Source organism: Lasioglossum baleicum, chromosome 2 (genome assembly GCF_051020765.1).
Source record: "Lasioglossum baleicum chromosome 2, iyLasBale1, whole genome shotgun sequence".
Classification (NCBI taxonomy): Eukaryota; Metazoa; Arthropoda; class Insecta; order Hymenoptera; family Halictidae; genus Lasioglossum; species Lasioglossum baleicum.
In genome coordinates this window covers 9,338,391-9,359,270 of record NC_134930.1, presented here as the reverse complement: position 1 = coordinate 9,359,270, position 20,880 = coordinate 9,338,391, and the positions used below count along the sequence as shown (strand labels likewise).

General features: G+C 40.7%; 1 protein-coding gene across 3 annotated transcripts in view; it reads left to right on the top strand.

Moving 5' to 3' along the window:
* The window catches only part of Rdga (retinal degeneration A), a 60,760-nt gene that overhangs the window by 31,107 nt on the left and 8,773 nt on the right, over positions 1–20,880 (top strand). For all 3 annotated transcript variants that reach the window (XM_076443126.1, XM_076443135.1, XM_076443144.1), the window contains exons 3-4: positions 18,948–19,609; positions 20,403–20,797. In XM_076443126.1, the coding sequence (XP_076299241.1) occupies positions 18,948–19,609; positions 20,403–20,797 (1,057 nt within the window). The remainder of the gene's footprint in view (positions 1–18,947; positions 19,610–20,402; positions 20,798–20,880) is intronic.

Here is a 20,880-nt window from a genome sequence, read left to right as displayed (position 1 = left end):
TGACATTTTCCTACTTTAAATTTGATCGAGACTGCGATCAAGTAGCAATCATGATGCATTCAAATTTCGACCAGATCGAGCTTAGGCTAAACAAGCTGGCATAAATGCAACTGCAGTCCATTCATTAGTGCCCTAATAGTATCGTATGGTATCGTGCAGACCTCGAAGTAACATGTCCAAGGCATTACTCAAAATTCGTTTGATATCGACTCTCGTAACGCAGATATCGACGCAGATTACGAGGTACTCGTTATTATCATCATTTATTATAACCGGATAATGGAACCCTTTAATGTAAGTTAATTAAACGCAGCACCGAACAATACGCGCGCGATTAAATTTCAATACAATACAATCTATATTGAACAATACCGATGTAAAATATGAACACGACCTATCAGCGAGAAAGATCTGGAAATAATGTATAATTGTGATAATATATCGCAGAAACGATTACGTTTCAACCCAATACAAACTATCGGTTCCGACTGTTTCGAGTCCACGCAATCAGCTGCATTTTCCAATTGTACTCGACACACTGACAGAGAAAAATACAAAAATCATTTGAATAAAGCATTAATTATGAAAAAAGGTCGCCTCGAGTTTCTATAGCCAAAGTTGAAATATTTTCAATATCGAGTAACCGAACGATTGACTTTTATTCATTTTCTGACAGAGGGCTTCAGGGATGAGAAACTGCTGCATAAACACACGAGGTAAAAAGGATACGTATTGGGAAAGTGTTAAACGGTATCCGGACAGTATCGGGTTCCTGTGATAATGGTAGCCGCCAATCTATGGATATGCGTGTAAGAAATATTGTCACACACTCGTAAAGCGTGCTGGGAAACGGGAATAACAAATCCCAACAAAAACATTCTGTAAACAGGAGCCAAGTTCTTATGGCCGTAAAAAGTTGTGAGATCAAACAAAATACGGCCAAGTTCGTTAGCTTAGAAAAATAAAAATTAGTTAAATAGAACGCTATATAATTTTTAAAGAGTCACATGGAGGGGGCGAAATTATTCAAACTTGGCCGCTACCTAACACCTCTTAGGGCCATTGGTTTCAAAAGTATTAAACATGTTTAAACAATCATAATGTATTAATATTGGATATCACTGTATTCGGGAAAGTCTACAGAATCTTTTGCTGTAAAGAACAATTCAATATCTTTTATAATAACATTACAATGTTTGTTTAAAGTTGAAAGATATGTCTTTTTTTTAAACTCCATTTTCTCAAAAACTGGACGTATAGGAAAAAAATTAAAACCAGATTCGGAATCAGCGCGGAAAACTCTATAAGAATCGCATGGTGGGAATCGAAATACTTTTAAAAAGTTGAAATTTGTTGGACAGTGTTATTGGTACAAATTATTATCATATGACTTCAGATAGCGAAAAATGTAAGATTTTAGTGTTAAATATTGCATCCGAGGTAATTCTTTAGTATTAAAATATAATAGAAGTTTTTCAGTTCTGTTTCGTTCCGATATTTCGCTCACCTCTAGTAAAATAAAGATTAGTAGACTCGTTTCCAAGATTTCAAGGGTGCGGGATTCGCCTTTATTCACGATTATGCACAAATGCAGATATTAGGTTGGGGACAAGGAAATCCATCATTTCTCCGCTTGAGATAACGTAAAAATAATGGATTTCTTTTTCCCCACAATCTAATATATTAAATCGATTACTTTTGACATCCGATCCATACATATCCAGTGTTAGAATAAAATCATACCGTAAAAAAGTGAGGCAATTAGAAGCAGAAGCTTTAGAATTAATAAATAATTAACATAAAAAGTGTAATAATAGTAATAGTAATTAACCTATCCATAGCCTGACATTTCCACATTATGCAGAACAAGTTTCATGCCAATACCTTTTACGATTTCAAAGTTACAAGAATATGGTTCACGATTTTCCAATAAAAAAATTATAATCATTATAAATTATTATAAAAAATATCTTCGACACGCTTGTGATGCGTTTTTACCTCTTCGGTAATTTTTGTATGTGTTTATTGCAACAAGATTTCTCGAATTTATATTTTACGTATTTCATAAAACGTTACATGTGTGAAACATAAATATAAAAAATACATATTTAGAGAGTAAAAAATAGCTGGTACGATTATATTTAAAAAAATTTTTTTTAAATCAAAAATATCAATGAAAATTAATAAAAAATTATTGTTTAACAAATGCAAAAAATATTTTATTACCTATAGTTAAAAATGACTATTTTTTAAATATTTTTAGTGAAAATTTCATTGCAATATCTCTACTGATTCAAAAGTTATAACACAATGGCACACGATTTTCCAATCCAGACCACTGTGCGGCGTGACGGCCGCGGTAAATATTTTCACAGGCAATTTGCATGATGCGAAATCAGACGTTCCTTCGAACCCGTCGACCGCAAATTTCGCACGTGACGTCGCCTTTGCTCGCGAACGTTTCCGCCATTACCCGAAGAAACGAGACGTGTCCATTTCACGGTGATCCAATTTTCCTGGTATCCTTCACTTTCGATGTCTATTTTATGGGGACTGGCACCGTAAAGGAAATTTCCTGCTGGTTCGAACTATCGAACAATTTCATTTGCAATTTCTGTTTAATTGATGTGGAAAGCAATTTTTTTTCTATCTTAAGGCAAAAGAAAATTATACTGGAAACGTCTATCAAAATCGCAACAGACAGTTAAGCACGTGACTGAACAAGTATTATAGTAGTATGAAGCAGAATTTCTAGCACAATAGTTACAAGGAACAACTAAATGGTCGTTCTTTTGTTTATCGATTTCAGATAATTGCTTGGATATTTTTAAAATCGTTTTTGCTATCTCAACCTACATTCTGCAATCATAAATGCTGTATACATACATACATACATACATACATACATACATACATATCATGTGATTATTTTCACGGGCTTCGACAAAGTGTGCAAAAACGAAGCTCCACAGAATCGAATCAAACAGTTTTCAATTTATTCGAACAGTTTCGTAGCTGCGTAAACATTTCCAGCGTAATAGAAGTTCGTCCGTTTCCTGAGCATGCACATCAAAGTTAAAGGAGTCATACCGAGTTATCGACCGGTTCGGTGTGGTGCTTCGTATTATTTCGCGTATCAGGGAATTAAATGTCTGTTCCATTCGTGTACACAGGTTGCGTTCTATGTTGTGGAATTTAGAGTTCAGTTTCATAATGTCGGCCGAAAGTGCTTCCCCTCGACCACGGGTCGCGGTGCGGTGTTGCTAGACCACGGACCACGGATAATTTCATGTTTGGTTCACGGTTCACCACCTTTCACCTATTCCCTCACCGGTTTCACAGTTGCTACAGATTTTTCGTATAGCCTATAATCTTTTGCACGCATTCTATCATTTCTTTCCTCGGCGTAAGGCGTAACAATCTATTATTTCCGAGCACTGCAATTTTATCCGAGCATCAGAATTTTCTCCTAAGCTATATGTATAGCTTCTTGCTAGACCCCACAATTTCTTTCCCTGAACGCTACAATTTCTTCTTGAGCACTTTCTCCCTAAATTGTTCATATCGCAATTCTTTTTGCTCCCCATTTGTCGACCTCGATAATTTTTCTACAAAATACTAACTTCTTTTCGGTAAGTCTTAATAAATGCTCCCACAGGTCCTACAACTTATTCTCACGATACTTATTACGCAATCCGACCCCCTTTCTTTCTCCAGTGTCCTCTCGAAAACGAAAACGGAAACGCGTCGCGAAAGATGAAGTGGAACGGAACGAAGCCTCTTTGTCTCGCGGTGCAGCACGAGATAACAGTAAGAATAAAAGCTGCCAAGGAGAGAAATGGAGGCTCGGAGAGACAAAAAACGCAGAGAATCGTTTTAAAACCATACGAACGTGGAAAGAAACAAGCCTTGCACTCTTGACCCGAGAGCGTCGTTTATATTCGAGTTTGCATAAAATATAAGTACTATCCGGCCGAGCGTAATTCCAGCGCGGTCTCGCGAAAAATAAACTCGCATCGATCCGCGAACCGTGCGGTGCGGTGCGGTGGAGGGATATTGTTCACGACAATCAACCGAATTGGTCCTGCGTATAATTATCTTGGCCAGCTAAAAATTCGCGAATCCGATCCGCCACGATAGTCGCAGGTGTCGCTTGCCATTAATATTCAAGCAATCTTTAAAAAGGAATAACTTTTTTAAAAATGGACCGAATCACTCGAATTTTTTCGAGAAGCTGGGACGATCGCTTCGCTGAAAGGCTTTGACGAGCTTATTCCGTAATAGCAAATGCATCGGAAAAACTTGGAGAATAATACATACGAATACATATACGAAAGCTTGGGGAATGGGGAGTAATACATAAGGGGTAAGGCGTAAGGGAACCGAGGGCCTTGAATAGAGTAACTACATGTGCATAAAGAAATGGGACATCCTGGAGAATTTTTCAGGCAAAATACCTACCGTAAGGATTATACATTATACAAGAAAGTATGCAAATGCATAAAAACGGTTCACGAGAAGCTAACTTCTCTTCTCCGGTTAATGGGGTAAATAAAAGTTCACGTAGATACAGTTGGTCGCATAAGGGCGTGCCCAATCTTCTTGGAGGTTGGAAAAATTCATTATGGGGGAATCAGAGTATAGTCCAGTCGGCAGGTCGAAAAAAGGCGTCCACCTGGAAAGTTTTCCGAACTTAATGAAATTTTGACACGTCATTTAGGGGTACTCTGGGGTGTCGAATCTCAGTTTTCGACCTCGAGGACCCTGTGCTAACTTGGGCAGAGGGAAGAAACCACGATTTTTATTACCTTGTTTTGGTTTTTCGCCTATTACTCAAAAATTGTGGGTCCTCAGAACTTTTGTTTTTCATTTTTGGAAAGAGCATTAAATTTCCTTCAAATTTAACTGGTCAATCCTTTTTTTTTGACCCAATAGGCACTGAGAGACAGGCGTTCAAAATTAGAAAATAACTTTAGTTTTTCAACATATCTATATACAGGGTGGCCCACATAACTCTGAACAGCTCAATATCTCGAAAACTATGCCATCGATTTTAAAGTTCTTAGTCTGAAATTGCATGGAACTGAAGGGCCTTTCTGACTACATAAACGTGAAGTGGCCTCTCTTCCCCTTTAACGGGGGAGGGGAGGTACCTTTGTAATTTTAAATGGAACCCCCTATAAAATGTTACATATTTAGATTCTACAGGAAAAAACAAGTGAATTTTGTCTGAAACTTTTTTTTGTCAGATACTTCCATGATGAGATATAACAATTTGAAGTTTCGAGTTGTAGGTACTTGAAACGCTCGGAAATAGCGTTATGGAATTATACGCGCTTGAGTCCTTTGCTTATTCGTGAAAAAATAAAATGTACTTTAAATTAAATGTTCAAAATGTCCACCACGGGCTTGTAAACATAAAAAAAAGCGCGTATAATTCCATAACGCTATTTCCGAGCGCTTCAAGTACCTACAACTCGAAACTTCAAACTGTTATATCTCATCATGGAAGTATCTGACAAAAAAATGTTTCAGACAAAATTCACTTGTTTTTTCCTGTAGAATCTACATATGTAACATTTTATAGGGGGTTCCATTTAAAATTACAAAGGTACCTGCCCTCCTCCGTTAAAGGGGAAGGGAGGCCACTTCACGTTTATGTAGTCAGAAAGGCCCTTCATTTCCATGCAATTTAAGACTAAGAACTTTAAAATCGATGGCATAGTTTTCGAGATATTGAGCTGTTCAGAGTTACGTGGGCCACCCTGTATAATCTTCATACTACGGATACCCCTTACATTTTCACTTTTAACTGGGTAGAACAGCACAATTTATTTACTTCAACCGAGTGGACTCAAGCCTTTTTATATTTTTGTTGGTGTTATGTTTAATAGCAATATAGATATTAATAATAAAAAAAAACATCCCCGATCGGGCCCCGCCGTCGTTTTTTTCAGTTTTTGAGTTATAGGCGAAAAACCGAAACAAGGTAATAAGAATCGTGGTTTTTTCTCCCTCTCCAAGTTAGCACAGGGTCCTCGAGGTTGAAAACTTAGATTCGACACCCCAGAGTACACCTGAATGACGTGTCAAAATTTCATTAAGTTCGGAATACTTTCCAGGTAAAAGTACCTGGCGACTGAACTAGTACTATTTACAATATGCCCAGGTTCATTGTTGTACGATTTTTTTTTTGCGACACGATAAGAGTTGAAACATCTTCTTGATTAATTTCGCTAAATAAAACTAATTTATGCGAAACAATTGCTAAATGCCTCGTCGGATCTAACAGTGGGGGAGTGTAAATGCGTGTAGGATTTTTGTTCGATCGATAGAAGGCCAAAGTTAAAATTGCGAAATTGTGAGGCTTAACGGGCATGAAAATTCATTTCTCCGCACGTGCGCACGGTACGGCGCGGCGCGGCGAAACGTTTCAGCGCAAACACCATTAAGAATCTTCTACTTACCCGTAGAATACGAAATTGCAACGCTACATAATCCAGACGGAAGCATCTCGAGTTCTACCGGTGCAGTGTGACAAATTTCCAAGTGTCACGGTGTTTCATTAATTCCTAGCCATTGTCACCGGCTGGGAAGTTCATTTTCGCGTCACTGTGCCTACGCTGCTGCATTACCCTCGTGGTTCCCGACAATTCGCAAACAATTACTTTCGCGCGCAGTCTAATCGAACGTAAATGTCGTTTATCCTGAACAAACCGGGGCGGCGCGGCGCGGAAACTTTACCAGACGAATCCAACTTTCTCCGTAAACGGGTCTCCGTTAAATTCCACAGGAGCACGTTGCTGTAGCGAATGGGGCAGCGTGCTCGCAGAAATTCGACGATTACGTGAAAAATTTTAGCACGCTTAACTGACAAACACAGTAAAAAATCGAATTTAAACGTAACCTCGTTCGTTACCTAATATTATGAGCAATCTGCAGATTTTTCCGGAAAACTTTCGGGGACCGGAAATTCTTGGAAAACTCTCGCTACCGGTTCAAACAATTGTCATTCTAGAATCGTTTATCTTCTTTCGGCATACGTTTCATTCTTCGTTGCTACATGCTTGAAAATATCGCGCGGAGGTTGTGCACTTGAAAATTCCGCAGGGTTTTCTGTAGATTGCGGATTCGTTTGTAACGAGCTTGTATTCGTTTCGCAGGCGACTCGGTATTAATACCGCCTCGTAATTAATGTAACCATATGCCCCAGCATTCTAATGTCGAGCGCCGAGCGGTTCGCGCATGAATTACGAGCGTCGCGGTGCTATTTTTAAAACCCTAGCCCTAGCCTGTACGAGTGACGTACTCCTTTACAATAATTTACTGCCTCCTCGTCCTTTTTACGGGATATGGTTCGCGAAGCGTGAATCGCTTGATGGCGAAAATTTCCGCATTCTATCGCGCAGCGCTTCAAAAACCCATGCAACTTTTTATTCGGTAAAGACTGCGATCAAAGCGGAGTACACTCTCGGTAACATATTACGAAATGGTGGTACTAGTCCAGTCGCCAGGTACTTTTAATAGGAAAGTATTCCGAACTTAATGACATTTTGACACGTCATTTAGGGGTACTCTGGGGTGTCGAATCTGAGTTTTCGACCTCGAAGACCCTGTGCTAACTTGGGGAGGGGGAAAAAACCACGATTTTTGTTACCTGTTTTTGGTATTTCGCCTATAACTCAAAAACTATGGGTCCTACGAACGTTTTTTTTTCATTTTTGGAAAAAGCATTAAATTTCCTTCAAATTTCACTAGTCAAACGTATTTTTTGATCCAATAGGTACCGAGAAACAGGCGTTCAAAATTAGGAAATGTTTCTCAAAATGTCATTTTGAGCCACACATTGTGACATTTAGTAGGACATTGCAGATTACGGATTCATGGAAACATATAAAGTCATAAAGTGATGACCAGGCACCTAAATAGGAAATAAACTGCAATTATAACATTAGGCACTTGTCAGCGGACACCCACACCCCCTCCAAAAACCATGTGAAGTCAGATTGATAAGAGTACAATGTTAGGGTTTTTGGAGAAAGAGAGACATTTTTTACGTATTTCTCAAATTCGTCTTCCGGGGGTTGGGGGGGGGGGGTGTCCGAAGGGGGGTGTGAAAATGTAAGGGGTATACATAGTATGTAGATTATATGTAGATATGTTGAAAAACTAAATTTGTGAGCCAAAAACCTGCAATAAAACATGTTTAAACAATCATAATGTAAAGGGTGGCCCACCCTATATTACTACTGCACATCACTGGATTCGGGAAAGTCTAGAGAATCTTTTGCTGTAAAGAATAATACAATATCTTTTATAATAACATCATAATATCTGTTCAAAGTCGAAAAACGTGTTTTTTTTCAAACTCAAATTTCTCAAAAACTGTGCGTGTAGGAGAAAAATTAAGGCCAGATTCGGAATCAGCGTTAAAAACTGTATAAGATTCCCCCTGCCCAAGTTAGCACAGGGTTCTCGAGGTCGAAAACTGAGATTCGACACCCCAGAGTACCCCTAAATGTCGTGTCAAAATTTCATTAAGTTCGGAATACTTTCCGAATAGACGCCTTTTTTCGACCTGCCAACTGGACTATACATAGTATGTACAAGTTATCATAATATTGTGGGATTTTAGGGATATATTAGCAATTTCAAAGTAATTTCAAAGCGACGCGACGTAACAAAAATGGGTCACGAACAAATCGGGCGAGATTAAAGGCAAGATAGGGGATGTTCCGAGGATTAATGGAGCCTCGAATTCCAGTATCCGGTCGCTTTAAGAAATGCCAGCCCGACGAGCGTCGGACTGACAACAACGATCTCGTTGCGCATTGTCGGTGTTGGATCGACGCGACGCGACGCGAGACGGTGAGAAGCAATTTTTGCGTGATAAATATATCTCGCGGGCCGTCAGCATCGTCGGAAGCCCGACTATTTCGCGGGGAATCTCCCGAGGCGACGCGCGACGGTGTGGTGCGCACCGTAACGAAGATTGATTCCGGCGATGCGATGCCTCGAGACACAGTGATGAATAGGGGAGTCGTTCATCCGTTGAATGTTCCATTCAAGTTTCCTGCTCATTGCGCCCGTTCGCGACTCACACCTTCGCATCCTCGGCGGTAGATGCTGTTGCATACCTTGTTGGTCTTGGTAGTGTCTCGGTTGTTTTTAGGAACTGAATGTCCACGATGGATGTTGCTGTTAGGATGATTGATCGGAAGGTCGAGACGTATGGTCACCGATCACGATGTTTCTTCTGGGGATGGGTTTATGTAGAGAATTTAGCCAGTTTGACATTACGTGCTTCACAATATTTGCTCCAACATTTCAGAAATGGAAAAAAAACTCTCTTTAACTAAAGACCTGCCATTCCGTCGATGAAAGAGCGGACGTCTGAATAGCAAAGAAGCTCGGGGGATCGGAGAATGTGCTCGGTCGAGGACGCTATTAAGATGATTGATCGTGCGGACGCAGTGTCACGCACTTTCGTGTCCGCGGACGAATATATTTGCAAAGTAATTCTCATTTAGCCGTGTGTCTGTCAGCTTTTAACGCGGTCGCTTTTCGCGGAATTGCCGCAACTCGACGCGACGCGACGCGCGATTAAATTTGAAAGATTGTTCGATTCACGAGCGACGCGAGTGCACACAATTAAAAGTATTGATTTAGTGATTAGCGGGTTGAATTGACGCGGCTGGTCCCGCGACGGGATGGACTCCGGCACCCTCTTCTCCGACACACAGAGTCGCGAATTTCTGCGAAATGGAGCGTTTCGCGATGCGCAACGGCCCACCGTACCGCACCGCACCGCACCGTTGCGGCTTTTTAATCCCCGGAATGCGGCTAGGCTCTTGTTTCCGAGCTATTTGCGGAACAAAGGGACGCGCTCCCTTCGCCGGTACCCTTTTCGACCAAACTCTGATTAAAGTTTGACCAAAACCGAAGGTGGGGTTCGGAGTTCGCAGTGTAACCGTTTAGGGCGCCTGGGGAGCATGCTTAAAGTGAAATCCTGCTGGTGCTTCCTACCGCCCCTGAAAATGTTCGATCGAAACTGATAATACTATTTAACACGGAAACTAGTGGACCAATCGAGTCTTCCGTGAAAAGGCAGATCCCCGAGGTCGTTCCAAAACAAGTTTTTCCATTCCAATGGACCATTCGATGGTTAACCAGGGACGGTGCCATTTGTTTGAATTTTAACAGGAATGTTAGAAATAACGCCATCGTCGCGAAAGCGTTGCAATTCCGAAGGAGTGCCAATGGCCATTTTGTATGGTATTATCTTCGATCATCCGAATCGCGTCCTTTTATGCGAACTATGGTTTGTATAATCTCCTGCTTCGCTCACCTCATCTTCTCAAGCTATTCTCAGATAAGGCTCCATATCTCCCATCTCCCATCTCTATTCATCGTTTTAACAAATACCAGTTCTTCGAACCCAATTTTCGTCGCCTTCGGGTCACGATCTTCGAGAATGGTAATCTTCTTTCGCTTCCATCATTCGATGGAACGAACTAGACTCCCGATACTTCTTAAAGGAGCGTCTAAAAGGTTCAGACAACATACCTTGAAGGGTAAGATTGACGACCTCGGCGGTGCTTCGGGTTTCTCTGGGGACCATGCTGCTCGGTGGACCCCACTACTCAAAGGATACTGTAGGCGGGCAGTAACTTCTCTCTCTCGAACTCCAGCTTTTTTTAAGTTTCTCTATAAAACCCCACGTTTACATAAACTTTCATAGTCTGATAACTGGACTGCGGATTTTTATCCTTTCACCGCGAAAGATATTCACGGAATATATCCAGAGAAAAATTCTGCTTACAATATTAAATTTTTAATTAGCGCTGCGATAGGAGTGTATGTCGGTTGAATTTCTCACAGATTCCATTGTCCTGGAGCCACTGCATAAACATTTCCGGGTTCCGTAACGATAGCGGCTCGAGTCCGCAAAGAAAGAGCGAATGGAGGGGTGAAAGGCCCTAAGAATCGTCGACCCTAATGAAAAACGCTGCCGCCGGAGCACCGAGTCGTGGTTATTTCGTTCCCTGGCAAATGGTTCGCTTCGGAGACGCGATCGAGGCACGTATAGGCCAATACAAACCGTGCCGTGCCGGGCCGAGCCGAGCCGACGAGTAATATCGGACGGGAAAAAGCTTTCTTTGAGTGGAACAGAAACGACGCGACGACGTGGAAGAGGCCACGACGAGGGTCTGCCGACCAGCCTTGACCCTCTAGATACCTCGGTCTCTCTCTACTCGACCGCGTTTCCGCGCTAGAATCGTCGTCACGATTTTAGAGCGAGCGAATGTCGAACTCTCTCTCGATTCAATTATTCAATTATTCAATTATACGGTGGATCGAAAAAATATTCAAACGCTAAACAACCGATTCCAAAAACATTGCATATATTTAAACCGTGATAATTTCGTAACAAATGATCGTACAACAATAAAAATTTCAACTCATTTTAAACAAGTACTTACATAGGTATGCATACCACCATACATACCATCTGAAACGTTTCACTTACAAAATAACCTAACGATTTTTGATCCGATAAATTGTCGAAAACTGATGACTCTCTGGATGAGAATAAGCCTTTCAAATAAATTGGCTTGTTTTTTAAAAACAACTCTACTTACTGGAATGAAGGAATTTTACAGAACAGAAGACGCGTTTCCCAAGCATTTTCTGCGCAATTTGTCAAGAGCTCGACAAAGCAAGCTAAAGTACACCGTCGCGATCACGATTTCGTGAAATCGCCGTGCTCTTTTCAACGTTTTTCTCCTCTATGTTTTACTCCGTCGCGATTAAAACGTCTCGCCGAGCAGCGATGAAAGGAAAATACGCGGAGGAATCATAAAACGACGAGCGCCGTTAAAAACTCATTAAAACAATATCGGAACACCCTCCACGCCACGTCTCAGAGAAACGGGTAGAAACGAATCTGCATATAGGTCGGTCGAGATCCTATTAACATTAACTCTAGTGTGTGCCAACGAAAAATTCGCGACCTGCTTCAAATTGGATTAACCGCTTCACGAAAAGAGGCAGGGGCGGACATCGTCGTTTCATTTGCGGCGGTTACCACGATCTACATACATACATATAGCGAATTATGCGAGAACGTTTCCTCGAGCTTTCGATTAGTTGCGGAATAAACTAATCTTGCATAAGATTTACAGACACGTCGACAACACTACTTCCATACTCAATTTTTGCGGTTTTCAAATCAAATGAATTTCTTTCTATATTGCCAAGTACTTGATTTTGTGAAAATTTTACTTACCTGCAGTTTGCGTAGATATTGTAGCGCGTATGTACTATAGTATGTAGAATCGAGTAACCGTCTTTCCAAGTGTACATTTTACAATTAGATAAAACACTTGACACGTTCTTTGTACACTATACATGTTGTCGATAAGGGAGACAGAAGAGCATCCGCGGAAACAAATGCAGAAATAACAGATAGGCTCTCGCGCACGGTGCATTATACAGGTGTGCCGACTTAGCATCTCTGTAATGCTGAAATTTGGAGGCAGATGAGTCGTAATTCTCTGGCCGCCGCCAGACGGCGCATGGTTCCAGGTACCGTACGTGTGCGAATGAGTGTGATTGTGTGTATATCTCATTCGCACACGTACGATACCTGGAACCATGCGCCATCTGGTGGCGGCCAGAGAATTACGACTCATCTGCCTCAGTTTTTTGAGGGAAGTCGGCACACCTGTATAATGCACCGTGCTCTCGCGTGAGCCGAAACGGAAGAGGATGGTGGCCACGACGCGACGCGACGCGACGCGCGACGACGTCCTCGTAATTGCATCAATTCGCGAACAAAGCTGCGTATCAGCGATCGGCTTTCGCGCTTTTCCGTGGAAACGTGAAAAAGCCGGAGAACACCGCACAATATATTCCGATGACCCCCGCGCCGCGCTGCGCCGGTCGAGTTATTTATCGAATTCGGGACGCGTTGTCACGAGCTCGACCCTTGCACCCCCTTACAAAACCGTAAGGGATGGCCGGGATCGATGCGGTGGGTAAAATGCAAGATGCCAGTAAAATAAGACATGCTTTCCCGGCGTCGAACCTGATGAGCACTAACGAGACTGGCCTGTTCTTTGCTCAAGTCGTTGGCGAAGAAGGCGAAACCGCGAAACCGGGCGGCGCACAGTGGGGTATTTGGCCCGAAAAAGTGGAAAAAATTCGATTTATAAATTTTTGCGTATGGCATAAAATTTTTGTTGTTCGTTGTAGTTAAAGGTCTGAAGAATAAGGCTGCAATATTATTTTTTCTATTTGTACACCCATGAAGTAGTAAACTTCATCGAAAGTTGAGAGATTTAAAGGCGCGCTTGGCGTTCTTAAACAGTCTCTAAGACAGCGTCTGTTCATTGGCGATTTTCAAGTGTTTGAAAGAAAATTCTGTAAATTCTTGTATTACAAAAGTAGTTCAGGTAGGTACACTCCCAAAGAAAAAGATAGCACACGCGTGCTATCTTTAATTTCTCGCGTTATAATTATGGTACAGGAAATGTGCAAATGATACAGAAAGACTACCTTCTGCTAATATATAAACATAACTTTTATTGACTTTTCTTCAACGAATTCTCGTCGTAAAAATACAAATACCCAAATGAATACAGACAAAATGATAGCACACCTGAAAAATATTCCATGTTATATGAATTTAAAATAGACAAATATAAAAATGATATAACTGTACCTGTGTTTAATAATGTGTGGAACCTCCGTGATTCTCCATTACTTCTATCATCCTTTTTGGTAAGGATTTATACAATACTTTAATTGAAGATTGTGATAAATTTTTCCATTCCTCTTCAATACTGATTTTTAAGTCGTTTAAATTTTCAAATTGTCTACCTTCTGCGTAGACAGCTCTCGATAATAATCCCCAACAATTCTCAATTATATTTAAGTCCGGGGAGCACGCCGGCCATTCCAAAACAGGAATTTTCTCTTTTGAAAAATATTCACGAATAATTTTTGCCGTGTGTACGGCAGCATTATCTTGCTGGAACACAAATTTTTGACCTGCAATGCATTGTGCATACTTATCAATTTGGTTTTTAATTAATTTCAAATAACTTGCACTATTCATTTTTCCTTGTATAAAATTAATATCCGTCTTTCCTTTGTAACCTATGCCGGCCCAAATCATTATTCCACCTCCTTTCATTTGTCGTCTAATTCTTGTTAATTGTCCTTTTCGAATGTCATGATAATAGTATGCACTATTATCTGGACCATCCAGACAAAACCGTTTTTCATCTGTAAAGATTATATTTCTCCAGGTTTTCCTCCAATGTATATGTTTCTTCGCAAATTCAAGGCGTGCTTCCTTATGCTTCTTTGTTAATCGTGGCTTGGCTTTTATTCTTGACCGGTTTATAATGTTACTTATTTACAGCACGCGTTGAACATTTTGAATATTAGTATGTACACCAGCTTTGCAAGCAATTACTCTTGCAGTAGCAAAAGAATTAGATGCAGCACGAAGTATTGCTCTTGTGTCACGGTGCGATAGGGCTGCTGGCCTTCCAGTGCTTTTCCTTTTACCGTAGTTATCCACATCTTTTAATACGTTATACACAGCTTTTCTGTTTCGACCAATTTCTTTCGCAATTTCTGTAATCGTTACTTTCCGTTTTCTTAAAATAAGAATTGCGTTTATTTCACTGTCAGATAATCTTTTACCACGGCCCATCACGAAATGCGACAGATACCAATATCAAGAAGCACTGAACACCGACTGACCACTTTAACTTCCTTAAACCTCGCGACATATTGAAGAAAATCAAAATAAACCTTGAGTGTGCTATCATTTTGTCTCTGTCTATTTGTGTGTTTACATTCCTCCTGAGAAAATATCTCGTAGAAATTCCAATATATATAGTGTTTACATATTAGCAGAAGGTAGTCTTTCTGTATCATTTGCACATTTCCTGTACCATAATTATAACGCGAGAAATTAAAGATAGCACGCGTGTGCTATCTTTTTCTTTGGGAGTGTATACAGAGCACTTTCGCATAGATTTTATTTTGTTATCATCTAAATTAGTATAGTTATTAATATTTGAATATTACCAATCATTCTGTAAGCTTTTTAAAAATGACAAAACTTTATTGATAATTTTGTTATAGTATAAAGCTTTATTGAGTGCTCTTTTTGGTGTCATTACATCCGGTAAAGATTTGTGATTATAAGCCAACAAAGTTTGATTCCGGATATGTCCGGATTCAAATTTTATAGCTAATTTAGTATTAAGCGTTTAACAGCGTTTCGCGTACGCCTCCATGTTCGGCTACGCTTGGCCTCAAATGAAGAAGAAATATTATCCGAGGTAGAAATTTCTGATGTGTTTTCGGATGAAAATTAATGGTAATAATTTTAAAATGTTCTTATAATATACCGGGTGAGTCATTCAAAGTGAAACAGACGTATATCTTCGAAATTAAGCATTTTGGTTAAAAAATGTTTCTGACAAAAGTTGTATGGTTTCGAGGGGGCCATAAAATAGCGTCATTGATTTGACCTTGGATAGTCGTTTGAAAATCACGCAAAGGTCATCTTCAATTTCTTAAATAGAAAACCCTATTTTTTATTGCATATTCTTCTAGCTTGTTCTTAGAGCTTTCCAAAACGCTATAATAAAATATTTTTCTCTTAAATACTTTTCAAGTTACAATAGTGCAAATATTCCACTATCGCCTCGCTTTTTCAAGGGTTCTCGATAATCTGAGAAAAAAATGTTTCGAACAAAAGAGGAACAGTATTCAGTCGTCTACAAATTTCAATATATAAAAGTACGATTGAAGAAGAAACAGTGGGTGCGTGTTAAGCACTGGGTGGGTGTGTGTGGTGTCGTCGTAATATAATATGTACTCATTCTTCATCATCATATGATTTAAAAAGTTCACGCGGTATATCGGATCGTCCGACGATCGTAGTGATATATCTGTAGAAACAGTTGACGAGCGGTCGCATCATGCTGAAGCATACGCACAGCACGGGCGTGCACGTATAGGCAAACTTAAATGTAGTAGTAGCTGCAGTTTTTCGCAAATCTCTCAAAAACTAAGGCTGAGCGGCGGTTACATGTGTAGGAAAAAGTTGTTCAGAATCTTCACCCTGACAACATATTAAAAAATCATCGAAATCGGTGAGGTGGGACCTTTTATGCACAATTACCTAAATAATTTATAAAGCTGTTTTAAATTAATAAAAACGGTTAAACAAATGTGAAATATATTAAGTTAAAAATCATTGAAAAGGAATTCTTTTTTTATATATTCAGTTGAAATTTCATTGCAATATCTTCAGTGATTTAAGACTTATTCAAAAATGTCGCGTACTTTTCTGAGCCCACTGTGCGGCGTGGCGCGGCGCAACATGAACAGCATACAGAGGCTCGCGGACGGCCTACGCCTACAACTTACATACATTACAATGTATAGCGGCCCGTGGACTGTCGCGTCGGCTTCCAGCTTACAAACCGTAGCAGCACGGTGGTATAGGCGGAACTTGGTTTTACGCGACACGGGGCGCTGTCCCGTGAAAATACAACAGAAACAAATAGAGAGGAGGGAGAGAGGTGGAGCTCGATAACAGGTATCCGTCGCATGCGTTTCAAGTGCGAGTTCCCCGAACAATGAAAACGAAACAGAGGAAAAACCACACGCGTACGCGAGAGAAAGAGGCGAGGGTACACAAAGAAGAGAAAATAGAGGCAGCTGTGTGACTAGCCTATAAAATAAAAATAAAAAACTCACGCGTAAACCGCGCGACGCATCCGGGCAAATGGTTGGTTTACAAACACAAATTTGATGGCAAGACTTTCCCAACTTTTTATAGTCTTCTTTCAAGATAGGTTCAAAATCTCCGCATAAAGTATGTACACAACTTTAAGAAAACCGCCAGCGCGGCGCGGCGCACAGTGGGCCAGAATGGCTCGGTAGCTGTTCACGCCTATTTCACCATTATTTCAAAACTTAAAGACCACATTAAATAGGTCGTTGAATTCGTCTTGGCGTCAGCGATAATGTTATTAAATAAAAAATATATAGTTATAAATAAATATTGAAGGTGACCACAATTTTTTATTTAAAAAATGAAATTATTCAAATTTTTTGTATTGAGATTTGTAGAAGACTGAGTACTGATTACTTTTTGTAGGAAACATATTTTTGTGATACCACCGGAAATGTCTGAAAACTCGTGTGAATAATGAATAATATTTGAAAACTGGCTGTTCACCATTATTTCAAAACATAAAGACCACATTAAATATATCGTTGGATCAGTCGTGGCGTCAGCTATAATATTATTGAATAAAAAATATATAGTTATAAATAAATAATCAAGGTGAACACAATTTTTTATTAAAAAAAAATTTGTTTTTAAATTTTTTGTACTGACATTTGTAAAAGACTGTGTACTGATTACTTTTTGTAGGAAACATTTGTTCGTCACAGCACCGGAAATGTCTGAAAAATCGTGTGAAGAATAAATAATAATTGGAAACTGGCTATTCAGGCATTCAAACAAGAGTAATCCATAATTTTTGAATGAATGAAGTTTATTACATTTAATGAAATAACAAAAATGTGTTATTACTGTCTTATATTTAAAGAATTACAAAAATTCAAACAAAATTAAGTATCATATTTTACAAAGTCACTGACTATATTCAGTTGATCATACGGATTTTCCGTTTCTAACTCTATTTATCTATGAATAAACAAAAATCTATACTATAATTCCTCTTAACAAAGGTAAAATACAAGTCTTCAATATGGAAAAACTGCTGTGATGCTATACTACGATGCTGTTACTATAGTCTCTCAAATACAAATGATTCAACTAAGCTAGCAAGAAGTTCGAATGTTTATCAATGGCCGTATAATCAAAAAAATTCATAAGATAGGTCTGGGTTAGGTCTTTAGACTCCTAAGAGCCGCTGAGTGGTCGTCAATGCGTCTCGTGCAACGCGACTCGCCGCGGAATTGCGTGTCACGTGACGCTTTAAACCATCAAAATTTCCAGGGTGGGACGAGATCTTTACAGGATCTTTTAGGGGAGACTTTACTGAAAATGTTCCACTTTGTTAGAGCTCCTGCCTCTCCCTGCATTTTAACTTATCCCTTGTCAAAGGTGAAAACTTTGACGATTTTCCTTAGTTGACTAAGCATTTTTTTAAATAATAAATTATGAACATTAACGTTTAGTTCCTGGGACGTTCTCAACATAGATATACATTATTCATAAAAAAAAAATTTGGGCACTTAATCTTCAGTAGGTTTTCCAGGACATCGTTATGAAGAAACGGAATTTTTTCGGTGATAAATCGTATCTGAAAAAGTTTGATCTTTGAAGGCTTATTGTAACAAGAGTTTTTAATCACTTTAATTAATATTATCGTTTTCGAATGTAATGGACATTTAAGAATCACTGTGCATTGGTTAAAAATCGATATGAGGACTTTCATTTTTTAGCTCATGAACAGCTAGTGCGTCGATCTGGCCCACTGTGCGGCGCGGCGCGGCGCGGCGCGGCGTCGGTCAAAACTGCGCTTAGAGGTTTTTCAATGAGAATCACAACATTCGAAAGCTCGTCAAGAAAAACCCGTCCGAGTAAAATTTCAGCCTTCTAGCTTTCCCGCGAGGGTAGTTACAGGGTAAATTAGATTTTCCGTTTGTCCGTGCATTTTCCGTGCACGGTCTCCGTTGCGTTCTGAAAATTCTGCAAAACATGTCACATATTTTGGAGAAGATCTTGAGATTTTCTGTTGTTGCAAACTGTGCTCGTGAAAAATGAATAAAAATGGAAAACCCCGAAAAATTCGGTTTTTATTGTGTTTGCCAATGATCTCCCAGAAGAAAAAATCGGAGAAAATCTAACAAACCACTAATTTTTCCAATTCCAGAAACACGGGCCTCGTATGAAGTGCGCAGCGTGTCGAGTAGTGGCTCACGCGGTCTGCGCGGTGTCCTTGAACTTTGCTTGCAAATCCAGCTTCCGCGACGTGGGGGTTCGCCAATATCGCGAACAAACGAACACGCAGCACCACTGGGTCCACCGTAGGTCTCAGAAAGGGAAGTGCTCGAACTGCGGCAAGTCTTTCCAATCGAAACTGAGCTTCTCCTCGAAGGAGATCGTCGCGGTCAGCTGCAGCTGGTGCAAAATCGCGTACCACAACAAGGAGAGTTGCTTCAGCGTGCAAAAAGTGGGCGAAAATTGCGAGTTAGGTAGTCACGCGTCCATCATAGTACCGCCATCTTGGATCGTCAAGTTGCCGAGGAAAGGCAGCTTCAAGAGCAGTTTGAGGAAATCGCCGAGGAGAAAGAAATCCGGTGAAAGTCGAAGAAAATCCAAAGAAAAAGAAAAGGATAAAGAACAGGACAAGGACAAGGATCAGGGCAGGCTCTGGGTGGTCAAGCCTATACCCACGCCTACGGTGAAGCCGGTGCTGGTCTTCATCAACCCGAAATCTGGTGGCAATCAGGGCGCGAAGTTGTTGCAGAAGTTCCAGTGGCTTCTCAATCCCAGACAGGTCTTTGATCTAACACAGGGTGGACCCAGAATGGGGTGAGTTTGCGTTAAACTTGCTAGAATAGAACGTTACCGAGACCCAACCGTCTCGCGTCGATGCGGTGCGGTGCTTTTCAGCTATGGTTACGAGAAACGTGGAATTTCCTGGTCGAACCAAATTTTATTTCGCCCTTTCAACCTGAATTTTCCAATAACTAACACATTCCGAATTTTCTGTGATTCTACATATTTCGTAATATTTCATTGAAAATAGTGATGCTTGCTAGGTTGTTTGTCAACGTTCTCTAGAATTGCTATCGCGAACCGTCGCGTCGCGTCGAGTAATGTTGAGCGACACTTTTAAATTTAGCGGTTCGAGTTTCACCGGAGAATTAGGTTAATTGAATGGAAATTGAGTCGACAATGAATTGGCTGAATGGATTAGGCGAATGGTGGGCCGGGATATTGGAAAATATGATAAATGAACAAGAGGTTTAATTAAAGTTCCACGGAACTGGCTCTTAGCCAGGAAGTAGGAGAATAAAGGTGAACGGTTGTCTCGTCGCTATGGGCATTATCGGAACTTTCTCGAGAGAGAAAGAGAGAGAGAGAGAGAGAAGTTCGTTGGGAAGTTCGGGCATTTTAGTCTGCGTTTATGATCGCGTGGACAAAAGATCGCGAATGTTATACCGCTTCGAGTGCGCGTGCAACAAAACTCGCTTACCGCAATGTATCGTGTAAATCGTAAGACTGTACCGTCAACGAAATTTTGATCAACATATTTCTAACATTCCCATCCAGGTACTTCCGGATGGCGTCGTAAATGTAGTCCATTCGAAATGGGTTTCAGGCTCGAGCTGTTCAAGAAAGTTCCGAATCTCCGAGTGCTGGCATGCGGGGGCGACGGTACCGTCGGCTGGGTGCTATCGGTCCTCGATCAGATCGGATGTTCTCCGTCGCCGGCGGTCGGAGTGCTTCCTCTAGGGACCGGAAACGATCTGGCGAGAGCCCTAGGTTGGGGCGGTGGTTATACGGACGAACCGATCGGCAAAATCCTGTCGAACATCGGCGAGAGCGACGCGATCTTGCTGGACAGGTGGCAGCTGATCGTCGAGAAGAACACAGACGCCCAGGGTGACGACGACAACGGCAAGGGCAAAGAGAACCTGCCTCTGAACGTCGTCAATAATTACTTCTCTCTCGGCGTGGATGCTCACATCGCCCTCGAATTCCACGAGGCCCGAGGTTGGTACGACCTGCCATACCGTATTCCCTCGATGGTTCCCGTTGCGGCCAGACTATACAGTCTCCCGTCAACTTCTTCAAAT